Raw genomic sequence first — 16,229 nt, 5'->3', positions numbered from 1 at the left:
ACAGGCTTGTCAGTTTCTCCTTAGAATTCTTCCTTTTTTTTCCCTTTTTATATCATTTGAGGCTACACTTTGGGTACATAAAAATGAAGGATTCATGTCTTCTTAAAAGAAGTATTCCACTTAATTCTGTAGAGATCCTCTTTATTATTAATAATGCCTTTTCCTTAATATTTATTTTGTTTGCTATTAATATAGCTGTTCCAACTTTTAAAAATAATATTTGCCTTGTATAATTTTTCTTATCCATTTACTTGGAACATATGTGAGTCATTATGTTTCTGATTGTGCTTTTTTTTCAACAGTATATAATGAAATTTTCCTTAACCAATATGGTGTTTGTCTTTTAGAATGATGAATTTCGTGTATTTATATTTATTCTTACTGCTGGTATATTTGAATTTCTTTCCATCATTTGGCCTTGTGCTTTATATATACTGTACTCCTCCCTCCACCCCCAGTTCCTTTCCTACTTCCCAATGTATTGACTCATTTCCATGATCCCTCTTTTCTCCCACTCTCTATTTGGAAGTAGTCACCCTTTGCATTTTAAACCATGGTTGACATTACAACACAGGAAGTTATTCAATATTTCTGCCTGTTTTCAGTATGATACCATTGTTTAAAGGAAGAACTTTTGGCTTTTTAACTTCCATATCAAATACTCTTGCTACTCTGTATTTTAATGTTATCTTGCTTTTATAAACCCCAGTGATTTACCCACATGTTTAACAGTTCCTTTACTCGGACTGTATCTTGGCTCTTCTGAGTTTATTTCCCTTATTCCTGAAATAGAGTCTTTAATAGATCTCTTAGAGACAGTATCTTGGTTGTAAATTTCCTTTGTTTTGCTTTAAAATATTTTTTTCCACTCTTCATCTTGAATAAAAATCTAGACAAATATGGGGCATATTTAATATCACAATTTAAAATTTTATATGTAATTTTATTTTATTTATGCATTTAATTTTGCTGCTAAGGAGCCTGTCATTTCTTATTTATCTTTAGTCAAGATTCAATTCATTTATATTTGTTATTGGACATGGATTTATAAATTTTTCTTTTTTTTTTTTTGAGGAAAAGGAAAAAGAAGATTTATGTTTTGCTAGCAAAAGAGAAACACAGGGGACTCCTGTCCCAAAGGCTGTTACTCCCTGAATTTCTTATAAATTTTTATTGCTTAAATAGTAACTCTCTGTTTTTTAAACTGTGCTTTTATTTTTAGCATAAAATGATATTTTGCTTTTATCTTCCTCAATATTTTCAATGACATACATGCTTCTTTAAAGTGTGTTTGTACAAACACTTAACTTTTGCAAATCATTTTTAAATTTTAAAACATTTAAAGCTTCTTTGAAACCAAGTCTCCCTATTTTATACCGATTTCAGTATTTGTAAGATTCAAGAGTGAGGGAAAAAGATTAGTTTCTGAGTTCTTCTGAAGTAAATAAAGAATTTGGGCTCACTTTTCTCCCCTCCTCATTTCTTTTTTGTCTTAATTAATGTAATTTGAATGATTAGATGTAGGTTTCAGTAATTAGAATTTTAACAATATGTATGTTCTTTGAGATTCCTTTTTACAATTTAATTCAATTTAGAAGGATTTAAAATCAATACACAAAGACCAGTTGCATTTATTCACACCAACAATGACCTATCTGAAAAAAATTCAAGAAAAATAATCCCATTTAAAATAAAATAATATAGAGAGAATAAAATGTTTAGAAATAAATTTAACTCTGAAGATGAAGGATCTGTACACTGAAGACTATGAAATAGTAATGAAAGAAACTTGAAAAAACCACAAATATATGGGAAGATATCCTGTGTTCATAGATCAGAAGATTAAATATGGTTACAATGTCCATGATTCCCAATGTAATACACAGGTTCAACCTAATTCAAAATTCCAATGGTGTTCATCATGGAAATGGGCAAAACCATTCTAAAATTTATGGGGAACCACCAAAGATCCTCAATAGCCAAAGAAATCTTGAACAAAAAAATGAAGTTGAAGGCAGCACACTTCCTGATTGAAAATTGTATTACAAATCTCTAGTAATCAAAACAGTATGGCTTCAAGCTAGCATATGTTTTAGTCCATGAAAACAGACCCATAGACCAAGGGACAAAATAGAGAGTCTAGAAATAAACCCAATTATATATGATCATTTTTTTTTTTGAGAAGGGCACCAAAAAGATAGAATGAAGAAAGATGGTCTCCCCAATAAACGGTGTTGGGGAAAACTGGATATCCACACACAGACCAGTGAAATTAGCCTCTTGTCTTAGACCATATTAAAAAATCAACCCTAAATGGATTACAGATTGAATGTAAGAACTGAAACTAAACTCCTAGGGAGAAAAAAAAAAAAAAACATTGGAGGAAACTCCTTGAGCATGACTTTGGCAATTATTTTTTTGGATATCACTACAAATCTCAGGCAAAATAGCAAAAATAAACAAGTGGGAGTATAGGAAACTAAACCCTGGCACACGCAAAGGAAAGAACAAAATGAAAATGCAGCCTACGGATTGGGAGGAAACGTTCATAAATCATATATCTGATAAGGGGTCAAGATCCAAAATATACCAAGAGCTTAGACAACTCAATAGGAACAGAAAACCAAAACAAAGTAACAAACAAGCAAAAAAAGCAAAAGCAAAAACCACCCACCAAACCAAAATACCCAAACCATCAACTAAATAAGGGGCTAAGGACTTGCATAGACATTTCCCCAAATAAGATATAAAAATGGCCAATGGAGGTATGAAAAGTTGCTCAAGGAGTCATGGGGAAATGCAAATCAAAAACCACCATCAGGTATCACCTCACTCATCTTAGAATGGCCACTATTAAAAACAGAAGAGGCAACAGGTGCTGGAAAGGGTGAGAAGGAAAAAGAAACCTCCTGCACCATCAGTGGGGGTGTACATTGGTATAGCCATTATGGGAAATAGCTGGGAGGTTCCCCCCCAAATTAAAAATAAATACCACATGAACCAGAAATCCATCTTCTGGGTTTATACACAAGAGAAATGAAACCAGCACCTTTCAGAGATGTCTGCACTCTCATGTATAACATTATGCACAAGAGCCAATATTTATAAACACCTCCAGTGTCCATCAGATCAATAATAAAAAAAATTGTATGCATACTCATATAGTGGAATTGTTATATAGCCTTAAAGAAGGAGATCTTGCCATTTGTGACAATATGAACAAAAATGAAGAACATTATGCTACACAAAATAACACAGAAACAGAAGAAAAATACTGCATGATTTCATGTACTGGTGGATCAAAAAAAAAAAAAAAAAAAAAAAAAAAAAAAAAAAAAAANAAAAAAAAAAAAAAAAAAAAAAAAGAAAGAAAAGAAAAGAAACAACTGAATACATAGTAACACAGAATAGAACAGTGGCTACCAGGGACAGGAGGGGAAATGGGAGATTGACGTCAAAGAGTACAAAGTTGAATACAGGTTGAATAAAAGGATATTAAACAGCAGCTTACAAACATTTAGACTTTTAATTGATTTTATTGCTTGGTAGGAAACTTCATCTATTTACCGATTGCAATCTATTTTCAATTATTTTTTTTTCTAAACGGTTGCAAATTTTCTGAGACCTGAAAATGTAACTGGAATTTGTTTGTGGCTTTCAACTTGCTGGGCATACACTTATCCCTCTTAAAACGACAGTGAGAACAAAACAAGACAAAAACAAACACAAGAACTCAAAATATAGTTCTTGCTCTATTTTCTTGTAGGATTTAGCATTCTGAAGCTAATGATACGTAAGCTGCTCTAGCTAAGCCTGTTTTCATATGTATCCATATATGTGTCTGTCTTTGTGTGTCCTTGGATGGGGAAGATTTCTTTGAAATAGTCACATGGCTCAAAAACATTATCTAGACGTGACTCTTAGGTCTTTCTTCAGCAAAGAAGAGTTTTATTCTTTCCAGCTGTGTCATTCTTGCCACGGCGTTTGCATTATTCTGTCCTCAGGAACTCTATTACACTGTGGTAGGAATTGTTTGGGAAAGCTTTTAAGGTCCCCAGCATTTTGTAAGCAACTAGCCCAACTTAAATGAATCAGAACCCATCTTCTGTGCTCTCTCCTTTTCCTCCTTTGTTACCTTTTCTGTTTAACGAGATCGTTTATTTATTTAACTAGCTTATTTTGCCATAAGTTTGTTCTTTGATCCTGGAACTTGTCTTCCTGAATGTCAAGAAGTTTCTGGAGAATCTGTTGATTCTGCCCTACTTTATTTTCAAAGGATGCTCCTCCTCTGGGTCTTGAAGGGGTTGCTCCTGCTCCTTGTTCTACAGAGTTCTCACTGATCCCTGGGCTCTCCCGACCTTGCTTTCCTTCTCCTTGAGAAGAGGGAGACTCCTTGGTTCTGAGTGTACTTTGGGAAGCAGGAGGAACAGGCTGGGCTTGGAGCCTCCAGCTGTCTACTTGCTTGATGGTTGAATTGTCTTTGTAGACCTACACCTTGGCGTGGGCTTCGAGGAGAGTGTAGCCTCATTCTCCAAACACCCATCCCACTTCTCTGGTTCTCTGACCTGACATGTCACAGGAAAAACCAGGCAACAAGCTGCAAGGTCCCCACAGCCAGTACTGAGCCTGCTCCAACCTCTCAACTCTCCTTCATCTTCAAAATGTACTGTTCTTGTCCACTTGCCCATCTGTCAGTCATCTCTCTCCTCTTCAGATTCTTTCTGGGTATAAAAGACACTGGGGAAAAGAGGAAGATGACCGAGGAAACTGTTTTTTGAAGCTGAGGCTACAATAGTGGTAATAGATATTTACTCCATTTTCTGGTTGGTAGAGATCCTGGGTGTCTGAGTCAGGTACTGACAGAGAGGGAATTACATCATACCCTCCTCGCTGTTTCTTTTAAGCAATTTCTCTCTAAAGAAGGGAACTTGGCATATGTCATGCATGTGCTTGATAGATTTTTTTTTTCTCAATCCAACTTCATCTGCCTTATAAGTGTTGTCAGTTCCTTCCACATCCTGGCAATTAGGTTGTCTGTCTGTGTTTGTTCACCTGGTTATATAAGTCTTCATATTTGTCTGTATTTGCTGGGGTATTTTTCTTGAGAAGCAAAGAGAGGCTTGTTTGGAAGCCTCTTAGCCAGAGGCCAGTTTGGACAGGAAGCCCCACAGTGCATCTCAGTTCTTCACCTGTCTTTCAGGGGAGACCATGAGGTCCTAAAAGGAGGGGCTGGGACCCAGGTGTCACTGGGTTCCCCACACTTGGCAGGCATCTGACACAGAATGGCTGCTGAATACATGTTGAAAGGAAGAACAAAAGAGGTAGGAAAACCTTTCTTGTTACTTGTGTGTTATCGACCACAAAGTGTTTTAAATGAATCTTAAAGGGTTCATCTGCCTCTCAAAAAAGAATTGAAGAAAATGTGTCTTGCAGCTTAAGAATCTAATTAAAGTTAGCCTGGGTCATGGGGTGTGTAAACAAACCTTTCCTTTATGCAGTGGAGTAATTTTTTTAAAAGGAAAAGATGGAATAAGGGAGCAATAATATCTTCTCACATCCAATATCCCACACAAGATCAATTTCAGGATGACTATAATTTTCTCCCCCTACTAGTAAGAAAAAAACAAAACACAAAAAAACCCAAAACAAAACAAAACAAAAAGCCCCAACATATGTGTGTGTGTGTGTGTGTGGTGTGTGTGTGTATAAGAGTCATGTCTAGGTTAAGTATACACATACACACACGTGCATTTAAAATACGACAAAATAAAAGGAGCAGGAACTTTTAAGATTTTCCAATAGGGTAACAGTATAATGAGTAGAATTACCAAGGGAAGTTCTGAAAAATCTCACTAGAAATGTTTTCCGACCATTTAGACACAAAACTGCTTAGCAATAGGGAGTGAACTGGTTGGCTGCCCCCAAACGTCCAGTCAGAAGGGCCTCTGAGTCTTAACGGAAGGGTTCAGTCACCCTTGGGTGCCTGAGAGCCCTCAGCTGCTGGCCTTAGTGGCAAACATCTGTCGTTTTGAAGGAGTGATTTAGTGATATCAAATAGCCCAGTGATTAATCAAGAAAACAAGTGAGCATTTGACATCAGGGAGGAGAAGAAAAATAACCAAAGAGATGCTGTGGGGAAAAATAGGCACAGAGGCTTTGAATCTCAAACCAATGGTGCTTTGGGGGATATTTACAAATCAGAACCCATTATAAGAGAAAGATCAATCAGCTCTATGGCAAAATTTTAGTATTTAACTTGGTCAGGAAAAGTCAGCGTCTTGAGTTATTAGGGAAATCAACAAGCTGCCCTAAACTGACCCTCTTCTTACCAGAGCCACCAGCATTTGCTAGGAGTCACCAAGAAGAGTTTTTCTCCTTCTGAGTTGATGTTCCATACTTGTCACCTCCTTCATCTTCTTCCTGCTGCAGAACACTTCCTTCAAATAAAACCTGATGTAGATGCCCAGTAAATCACAACAGAGCTGCTGGAGCCTCACAGCAGTTTTAAACTCCTGTACAAAGAGCTTCCAAGCCCCATTGTGCAGCAGGATCAACTGGGAATGAGGGGGCTATAAAAGCAAATTTGAGGGCTTTACTCATTCTCACTGATTTAAAATCTTCAGGGGTGAAGTCTAAGTATCATTATTTTTAGAGAGTGCAATTGGTGATTCTCCTGAAAATATCCAGACACAGGCTGAAAGTGGGCTCCAAGAGGCCTCCCAGGTGTGACATTTTGGAGTTTGAATAATGATTAGCTCTATCTTTAGCTAGGTCTGGAAAAGCCACTCAGTTGGTTCCCAAGCAGAGATGTGCCATGAAGATGCAGGTGAGAGGGACCAGCCGCCTAGAAGGCTTCCTGGGAGAGGTGGGATTTGGGTAGAAATAGGGGGCAGGGAATGTAATTCAACTCATTTTGGTTTCGTAAATAAACAACTAATACAGTGCTTGCATGCAGAAGGTGCTCAATAAAGGGAAGTGATTTTTCACCAATGTCTGACTTCCTTCCACCACCCCTTAGCTGTTCCCTGCTGTATTATTCTCCAGAATCCTTGTCCCCACCTGACTACCTTTGCCTGTTTGTTCATTGTCATAGTTAGCTGCCTTTGTCTACCATGTCCCCACAGCCTACTCCATGTCTGGGGCATGGTAGGCCCTCAGGAATTATTTGCTGAATAAGTGGGTGAGTGCATTTATAGCCTGTGTGTAGGTGTGCGGACAGCAAGGGGGTAAAGCTGGCTGAGCACCCTAGTCTTAGATGGAGACTGGCAAAAATGGCTAAGAAGGCAGATTCCAGGGTTCTTGCAAAGAAATCTGCAATTCATGTCAGAATGGTTAGGTTTTCTTCAGCAGACAGAGAGGAACCACTAGGGTTTCTGTGCTGGAAAGAGATAAGATCGAGCTTGGCCTATAAGAGATTAGATTGGTAGCAGAGTTCAGAGGCATTAAACATGGAACAGAAACTGGAGAGCCATTCAGAGGCTCTCCAGTTGTTCTGGGGGAGGCAAAGTAGTTAGGAACTGGGATAGATTTATAGGGTTGTGGCAGGAACATCAGGAAAATGAGGTGGCACAGGGTTTCTTTACTGGGGATACTCCCAAGAGACTGTGGTGTAAGGGGAGGAAAAATATGAAACTCATCCATCCATTCATCCATCCATCCATCCATCCATCCATCCATTCTTGACTCAGAAGAGCAGGTAAAGGTTCCAGGGAGTTATTTGTGAACCCAAGGAAGAGAGGCTCCAAGGACAATGGGTAGGGGACACCTCTTTTGAGAGCTGAAGAGATAATAGAGGAAATGGCAAGAAATAATAGGACAGGGAGGAGGAGGAGGAGTGGGACCATGGGAAGTGGAGCCAGAGTCCCAGAAGAACTAGTGGTCCCTGATGTCAGGGTGTGCCAAAGGCCTGTTGCCCTGGGTGACATCAAAGTTCTCCTGAGATAGTGGAACACAGTTGGTGTCATGGAGGGGCAGAGAGCAGCTGGTGTGGCATTAAGGAGGATGGTGAAGATATCAATGGCACCTTCCCTTTAGGCTCTGAGGCTGGGTTGGGTAGAGAGCAAGGGAAGAGGGAGACAGCCCAAGTCAGAGCTCAGGAGGGAAATAATTGTCAGGATCTGGGGACTTGAGTCTGGCAAGGTGGAGGAGAAGCAACCTCAGCAAAAAAGACTCTAAGCACGGGGGGGGGGGGGGGAACCAATTAGCAAAGGAGGATCATCAAAAAGAGCCTTAGCATTGTGCGCTGCTAACCATTACACTATAGGTAAAGCCTGGGGGAAAGGCCAGCGACCCAACAGATGCACCACCTGGGGTCTTCCCTGACCCTGTAGGATCAGACAATCATCAGTTCTGGGGTTGAGGGGAGGAGGCAAGGACATTTCTCCAGTGCAACATGCAACAAGTCTCAAGGCAGATGCCTGGTCTAGAATACTCTGGCCATCTCCAGAGACAGCAGAACAAAGCAGAACAGTCAACTGAGCCTACTTCCAACACCCTGTTCCCGCCTCAAAAAGTCCTTACCATCCACCAAGCTCACGATCAACCGGCTTCCTCACCTTACCTAACCCTAGGCTGCCTCCATTGTTTTCTCTGCTGTTCTGCGGCTGTCTATGTGACTTTCCATCTGAGGCCTCCTCTGGAGTCAGTGCCCACGGAATGCACTGTAAAGTGAACATTAAAGGTAGCCAGAGGCTTCAGGAGGACAAGAGCAGCCAAGGAGTTGGGCAGGAAGCATGTCCAGTGCCGCATGTACACTTGGAGCAGAGCTCCGCAGATTCTCTGAACCCTATTCACTCATTCCATGAACATACTATCACCTTTCATGGGCCAGGCGCTGTGGTGGGCATTGGGGATTCTCAAGTAAACACAATAGACAAGAAGAGAGAGCCCACTTTAATAAAAGGAGACCCACAGTAGACAAAACTCATTAGCAAGTATCTCAACAGGAAGGTGAAGCTCTACTGAGAGGAGGCACAGGGTGTGCCACTGGAGTTGGACCAGAGTGGTGAGGGTACCCTTGTAGCTGAGAAAATGAAAGAAGACAAGATTTAAAGCTCATCCAGTCCTTGCTGGGCTGTAAGGGCAAGGAGCCTCAACCCCTTCTTTTGCTGGCCCCCCTAGCCCTGGGCCTGGGGAGTTGGGGTAGGTCGGTGCGGTTCTCCGACAGCACCACGAGGGGGAGCCCGGACCCCTCCTAGCGCCTTCGGAGCCCTCCCGCACAGCCTTGCAAGCAAAAGTTTTTCTTAAACTAACAATGCCAGTGTAAGGAGGTGCTCGCGCCTGATTGGATGGGAGAATTTTGCAGGTTTGATTCCTTGATTGGACAGGAGGTGTTAGGGGTGGGGAGAGAGCTGATGGTGGGGGATCCCGCTCCCTCCCCCGGCAGTCTGGCCGGCTCTGTCCTCTCGTAGGCTCCGCTGTAGCTCGCAATGTGACACCAGGACGCACACGCTCTCGCGCGCTCTCCCAGGCTCGCTCTCCCTCGCCCTCTCGCTCACACACGCACGCACACACCCACCTCTCCCATAAACACACACACACACATGCACACCCACATCCACGCGCGCCCGCACCGCCCCACGCGCGCACACTCCCGTCCACGCCCACGCCGCGCTCCGGGGAGTCCGGTCCCGGCTAGAGCGCGAAAGGATACGGAGAAGCCACCCGCGGGGAGCGCAGCGGCGCCCCGGGACGCGGCGCCCTCCCGCGCGGCCGCCTCGGCTCAGACTCGGCCTGGGGGCCGCCGGCCGGCGATGGCCCTGGATTGCCTGCTGCTGCTCCTTCTGGCATCCGCAGTGGTCGCTATGGAAGGTAACGTACCCTTCGCGGAGCAAGTTGGCGGCGGGTGGTTGCGCCTCCGGGCTGCCGCGCCCGCAGCTCGCGGGGCTTCTCTGGTTGCTTGGTGTTGCCGGCATCCTGGAACCCGAGGGCTAGGCTGTCTGGGAGCCTCTTCCTCCGTCAAACGCCGGGTTGGGGCGGTACCCGCTGGCGTGTCCCCAACCAGCCCTTGCGCCAGCATCTGGCTCACGGAGTACCCCGGCTCCGGCGTCCCGGCGATGGGTGACAGCCCAGATTCCCAGCATATTGGGCTCGGAAAGCGCGGATCCCGCTGCATTGCGGTGCAAGCGCCTTAGGTCCGAGCGGTGCGGGGCGTTAGAGAGGTAGGGGCGCCTCGGGCCATCAGGCTCCTGAAGTACGGGCGCCCGTCGGCTCCCTTCCTATCCCGGCGCTTCCTTCCTATCACTGATGCGCTTCTGAGCGGCCGCGCGCCACCTCCTTTCCTCAGCTCTCTGTCCATGGCTCCTGGACTCTGGGCTCAGCAGGCAAGCGCTGCGCACCGGGAATAGAGAAGCCCTGGCCCGGTACCTTGCAAGTGGGTTGAGTTCATTGACCCTACCGTGGAAAAACTGTCCTGTGGTCCAGGAACCTGCGGGGCTGCATCTTTCCAGTTGGTGCGAGGTGGACACCATTTTCGCTTTAGAACAGGGGTGAAGTGGGGTGAATGTTGATACTGCCTAAACTCGCCTTTAGTCCCCCAAAGGGGAGAGACTCGACTGTTGGGAACCGACGGGTAGTGACTCTGTCCCTGTTAGTTCAACCTGGGCTGTGCCTCAGGCTGGTGGTCGAGAAAACACGCTCAGCGGACACCGCGCCTGGCGCACTAGGGAGCCCAAGCGCTCAGTGGCGCCCGCGAATCCCAGTGGGAAATCCCTGCCCGGCTCTCCGCCTCCCGCCCTCTTCCCCCGCCCCCATTTTTCGTAGCGGAGCGCGGGCCGCAGCCACCTCCCTAGAACACAGCTCGGGAGGAGACTGGAGTTGGAGTTGCTGGGAAGGAAGCAACTCCAGGGGTGATGCACCGCCGCAGCCGGACTCGCAGCCCCACTTCTCGATATCCGGCGCGGGGCGGATTCAGGGGACTCGGCACCGAAGGGACCCAGCGCCTGGTTCCTGCGCTGCGTTCCCATCTGGGAACTTGCTCGGCTGGGTGGCACGTTCCTCTCAAAATTGTGACTCAATGCCCAGGGGAAACTCTTCCCCAAACACTGTGGTTCAACCCCCGTCTCCTCCGGAACACATTGCCTCCCTCCTCGGAGCGAAGCTGGGGGGTAATCGGAGCCCTGAGGAGCGGTTTAGATGCCCTAGCCTTTGGGCAAAGACCACCACATCCCGCCTTCCTTCTGGTGGCGGCGCGGGGGTGCGGCGATTAATGCCTAGAAAGCTCTTGCTTGGTTTTCTGAAGGTGGCGTTTTGCCTGCCCCCCGGCTCTTGCAGTTCAGTCAGGCTGCTGGTTTTTTGCGGGAGGGAGGTGATTTTTGGAACGTGCAGGGGACTCGAGCCTTAAGGAGTATGGTCAACACCCCAGCGAAGGAGGCTTGGGTTTGACTTATTGAGAGACGCGTGCGGAAGCAGTTGAAATTAGAAAGGAAATCGTGGGTCTATCCACCTCCAAACAGGGCAACAAAGCCCGAGTAAAAGCATTTGCAACCGACGGAGATTAGACTTTATAGCGCTGGGGCGGCGTCAAGCTCCTGCGAGGCTGGGTCGCCCAGCTCTCTTCTTGCTCCTAGAGGATCAGGCACTGGTTCTCGGAGACCAGATGGGTGTCCACTTTGGGGAGCTTGGTTTTGGATTGTGTCCCCATACATGCATGAACGAGGGAGCATGTATGCGAGAAAAAGAGTTTGGAGAGCAAATGCACGGGACCAAATCATACACGGCAGGCAGGTCGGTTTCCTCCCTCGATCCCCTTTTTGGCTAGCCAGCTTGTCTGCTTGGTTGGAGCTGCTCCTGGGTGTCATTGTGCCGGCGCCCAGCCTGGTATTCAGGGTCCTGTAACTACAGGCCTGCCGTGGGCTGCCTATCTTGGAGCTGTGGCCCTTCTCTCCGTGCAGTGGGGGAAAACTTTGCCAGTGTCCTGGCAGGAAGGAGCAATATATTCTGTGGGCTGAAAAAATCTCTCCAGCAAGGGTTAAAAGAAACACCACATTCAGCAGAATATTCAAGCAGCCCCTCCATCCCTGCTCAGTGCGCAGATACTACTACACACCATTCACTCCTTCCTTTCCTCAAATGAACACAAGCAGGTTCATTTTCTACTCTCCACGAACGGGAGCCGCCTTCCCGCCTGCCTGGCTGGGTTGGGGCCAGCATCATTTGGTTTGTGATGACTGAGGAATAATTATCAGAAAAGTGAATCAATGAGCTGCCTACACAGATAGCAGGTCCCTTCTAAATCTGCTGTGGCCAGGAGGAGCCTCTCCTTGCTGGTTCCAGCCACTGTGTGTCTTGTCTTCTTTTTCTGAGGGTCTCTGGGGGGGGATTTCAGTGGGATCGGTGGGATCTTACCACCCAGGACAAGTAGCTCTAAGACCAGAGAGCTACCAGGCAGTTAGCTCGGGTCAGGCCAGGCACAAAGGAATGGTGGCAGTCATTAGGCTAAGTGGGGAGATGGGGCTAGATGAAAGCAGTACCTGATGTGACCTAAGCCTGGGTGGAAGGAAGGAGGAAGAATGAAAGAAAAGGAGGTAGGGTGAGAGGGAGGGTTCCTCTATCCAAAGTCCCATACCTATGCCTGGGTGGAAGGAAGGAGGGAAGGCAGGGGCTGGTAGTGGTCCAGAGGGGGTGGGGCCAAAGAGCTCTAATTTGCATACCATCAGTCAGGAAGCTGGTTGGCTGTGTGTGGGAAACAGCCTAAAAGAGAGCTCTTCTACCCTCCTTTCCTCCCTTATCCTTCTCCATTTCCAGCCAGTTCTGCTCTGTGGGGGAGAGAGATGACACTGTAGGGAGAGGCTTTTCAGGGGGCCTTTTTTTTTTTGGTACCAGGGATTGAACTCAGAGGCACCCAACCACTGAGTCACACCCCCAGCTCTATTTTGTATTTTATTTAGAGACAGGGTTTTGCTGAGTTGCTTATCGCTACTGAGGCTGGCTTTAAACTTGCGATCCTCCTGCCTCAGCCTCCCAGATTTCTGGGATTACAGGCCTGTGCCTCTGTGCCAGGCTCTTAAGGGCTTTTTGCAGGGCCTTTTTTTCAGAGGGGAGCAATATAAGTTGGCGAGGCAGGGACACTAAGCCAGGCCTCTTTCCTCAGCCTCCTGAAAATCATGTTTCTTCATGCTGCTATCTTTTCACGCCACCTCTGAGAGCTAATTGAGAAGGAAGGGGCTGCTAGTGTCCGTGGAGAGAAGCCAAGCACCTGGTTCTCTGAACTGCCCTTTGGCTTGTACCTGTGGGATAAGATCTGGAGGCCTGTGGGGACTCTTCCCAAGGGGTTCCCACAGCACCAGGGGTGGGTTGAATTTGCAGCAGACACTCACTGTAGGAGTGGGCATCCCTGGACCAAGCATATTGGCCCTTTGCTGGAGCAGCAAACTGAAATTGCTAACTGCCCATAGAGTCCTCCCAGCCCCTCCCCTGTGTCCACAGGATGACCAGGCTCCTGCAGGTGGCCTCAATGTGTAGGACTGCCTGATTAGAACACCCCCAAGAAGATCTGCTCTTTGGTGTGGCCTGGAGTGATGTGCAGGACTGGGCACCCTTGAATGTCCACATGTGTTAGGGTGGTATGCTTCTCTGGGCTTGACAAAATGTGGGTTTTCATTAGGCATTACTGATGCATGAGTCCCTTGACTGAGCTTCTTACTGTGCTCCTTTGTGGCATGTCCCACCTTGAAATACTAGGACATAGAATTCCACTGTACTCATTTTGGACTCTTAAGTCTCCATTACAGGTTTATGGTGGAAACCTCCAGTTAAGTTCCTAGTTCTACAATAGTACGTCAGGCTACGAGGTGATTGGCTTTTTCTGCATTATTTTATAAATATTTGTTAGCTGTGTGTGCATCTGTTCTAGGTGTCCAGGAGCATGCCTAAGCCCTCAAGCAGTAGCAGATGTCAAAGATTTTTGAAAAAAAAAATGTCTGGGGGTGTAACTCAGTGTAGCTCCATGCCTTAGCAGATTCAAGGCCTTGGGTTTGATTCCCAGCAACACACACACGCGCACACACACACACACACACACACCGCACACACACCTGCACACACATATATACATCCCGGAGAAAAAATAAATTTGAGAAAATTCTATCCATTAGCTGATTTTATTTTCTGTGTATTGTGGAAAGATTACTATTACTCAGTGTTTGTGGAGGGTCCCCACAAGCTCCTAGTGGAACACTGGTGAAGCCAGGGGCAATGGATACAGTTGCAGAGCTCCAGCTAGCCCCAACCTCAGCCAAACCTCCTGGGTTGGTGAGGCAAAGATACCAGCAGCTAGTGATGCCCCCCAAAGATGGGGAGGGTCTGCTAGGCCACAGATGATCCTCCTTCAGTCCTCCTGCCTTTTGTCAATCAATGCTCATCAAACCCAGAACTCAGAGGCCCCTGTCCTGACCCCTACAAAAGATGGATCCTAATTACCAAGTTGTGCTTTGGGAAAAGCCCACAGGGCAGAGGCATGATATGGCCCCTGTTTGATTCCACTCATCAGGAATTAGTACTCCACCTAGCTTTTCTTCTCCTAGCTTGTACCACTTGGGGAAAGTCACTTAGTAGCCACGGTATCTTTGTGTGTCCAGTGGATCATGCTACCCTATTTCAACCTTAGAAAGGTTGGAACAAGTAGAGTCCATCATAAGGATGTGCTAGGTTAAAAAGATGCTATTAAAGTTATAGATACATTATGTATTCTCTAAATTTAAAAACCATTTAGACCTCATCTCTAACGGTTCTCATTAGTAGCCCTAGGATTCAAATTCCTAGAGTTTTTCCAACATGAGCAAAGGATAGAGGTAATTTTGAAAGCTCAAAGAGGGAAATATCCTTTAGGCAATGGTCCTCAGACTTTAGGAAGCCTATGTGTGCCTGGGCAGCTTGCTAGAGACTTAGGTCCTAACCCCAAAAGTTCAGCAGATCTGGATGGACCCTGAAAATTAGCACTTTTAATAGGCCTCCCAGGAGAACCAGATGTAGGTGCTTCTAGGAAACACTGCACAGGAGAATTGTTCTCAACCAGACTGCAGTCAGAAATTCTGGCCCGTCTTGCCTCACTCTGCATTTACAGAGTAGATTTGGGAACTGCTGCTGCTAACTCTTCTGGGAGTTTTGCACAAATTAATTCATATAATCCTTAAAGCAGCCTTATTAGGTAGGTATTATCAAGCCCTCTCCCATTTTTCGGATGAAAAGATGGAGGTATATAGCAGTTATGTAATTTGATAAGGTCCCGTGATGAGTAAGGGCCAAACGTGGATTTGAACCCAGTCAGTCAGGTTCTAGGGACTATGATGTTAGCCACACCACCTCACTCTGCCACTTCTGTAGCAACTGCAGGAAGGAAGGTTCAGAGCAGCCTGGACCCATAGGTGGGAAGAGTTCTGGTATTGACTGAGGCTCTGGTCACTGAGCACTGGGTTGACTACTGGGCACCCCAGATTTCCATGGTTATGGGAGAGAAGATGAGCAAAATGTCTTCACACTTAAAGTCAAGCACTGGTTTCCATGTTGCTTCTTCTTGTCCTTTTTTCCTACCCCCCACCCCATTCCCACCCTAGGCACACACAGACACAGGGATGGAGACCTTCTCCTGCTCATGGCTTCCCCTAAGAGTCTAGTTGAAGGTTTGGCATCTTTGCTCCTCTCCCTGCCCTGGCCAGTCCTCTCAAAGAAGAAGTGATCAGAGATTAGTATCTCCAGAGGAGATGGCCTGAGTGCCCTTCACATTCTGAGGGTAGTGGCAGGGGCACTCAGGGCCCCACCTGACCATCAAGGGCACAGCTCTACACCTGGATTCCAGGAGTCTGCGTTTCTTGGAAGAGCTCTCTTTATTTCTCCCTTTTCTGCACTAGTCCCTTAAGCAACCTGAATATTTCTATTAGATTTCCATGTCTCCAAAGGTGCTAGAGAAACAGAGCATTGGATGTCTGCCCTTCTGAGGAAATTACTATAATAATAAAGTAATGCCTTGGGAGGAATTTCATATTTAAAAGAAAAATTTTGCATGCGAAATTCCTTAGCTCCTTCTGCAGATTCCATTTCAATTGCAGCTGTAGGCAGAGGCCTTTGGGTCAGAGTGCCTGCTGTGCTTAAAGGAGGGACATAGAGTGGCCAGCTCAGAGCCACCTCTTCTGACAAAGATTCCTGGTGCCTGACATCTTAGAGTCACCTTGCTGGCTTCGCTCCTCGGGTGTGAATATGCCTTCTGTGGTGGTGGGTGGGGGGTAGGTGGGGGG

At 46.0% G+C, this 16,229-nt stretch overlaps 1 protein-coding gene across 1 annotated transcript in view; it reads left to right on the top strand.

Moving 5' to 3' along the window:
- Positions 1 to 9,322: 9,322 nt before the first annotated feature.
- Ephb1 (EPH receptor B1) overlaps positions 9,323 to 16,229 on the top strand; it is a 425,502-nt gene continuing 418,595 nt past the window's right edge. Inside the window, exon 1 of the mRNA XM_048794387.1 lies at positions 9,323 to 9,810. Coding sequence (XP_048650344.1) covers positions 9,543 to 9,810 — 268 coding nt within the window. The 5' untranslated portion in view covers positions 9,323 to 9,542. The remainder of the gene's footprint in view (positions 9,811 to 16,229) is intronic.

The sequence above is a fragment of the Marmota marmota genome, unplaced genomic scaffold, assembly GCF_001458135.2.
Source record: "Marmota marmota marmota unplaced genomic scaffold, marMar, whole genome shotgun sequence".
In the NCBI taxonomy this organism is placed as follows: domain Eukaryota; kingdom Metazoa; phylum Chordata; class Mammalia; order Rodentia; family Sciuridae; genus Marmota; species Marmota marmota.
This window is presented reverse-complemented; position numbering and strand designations above follow the sequence as displayed.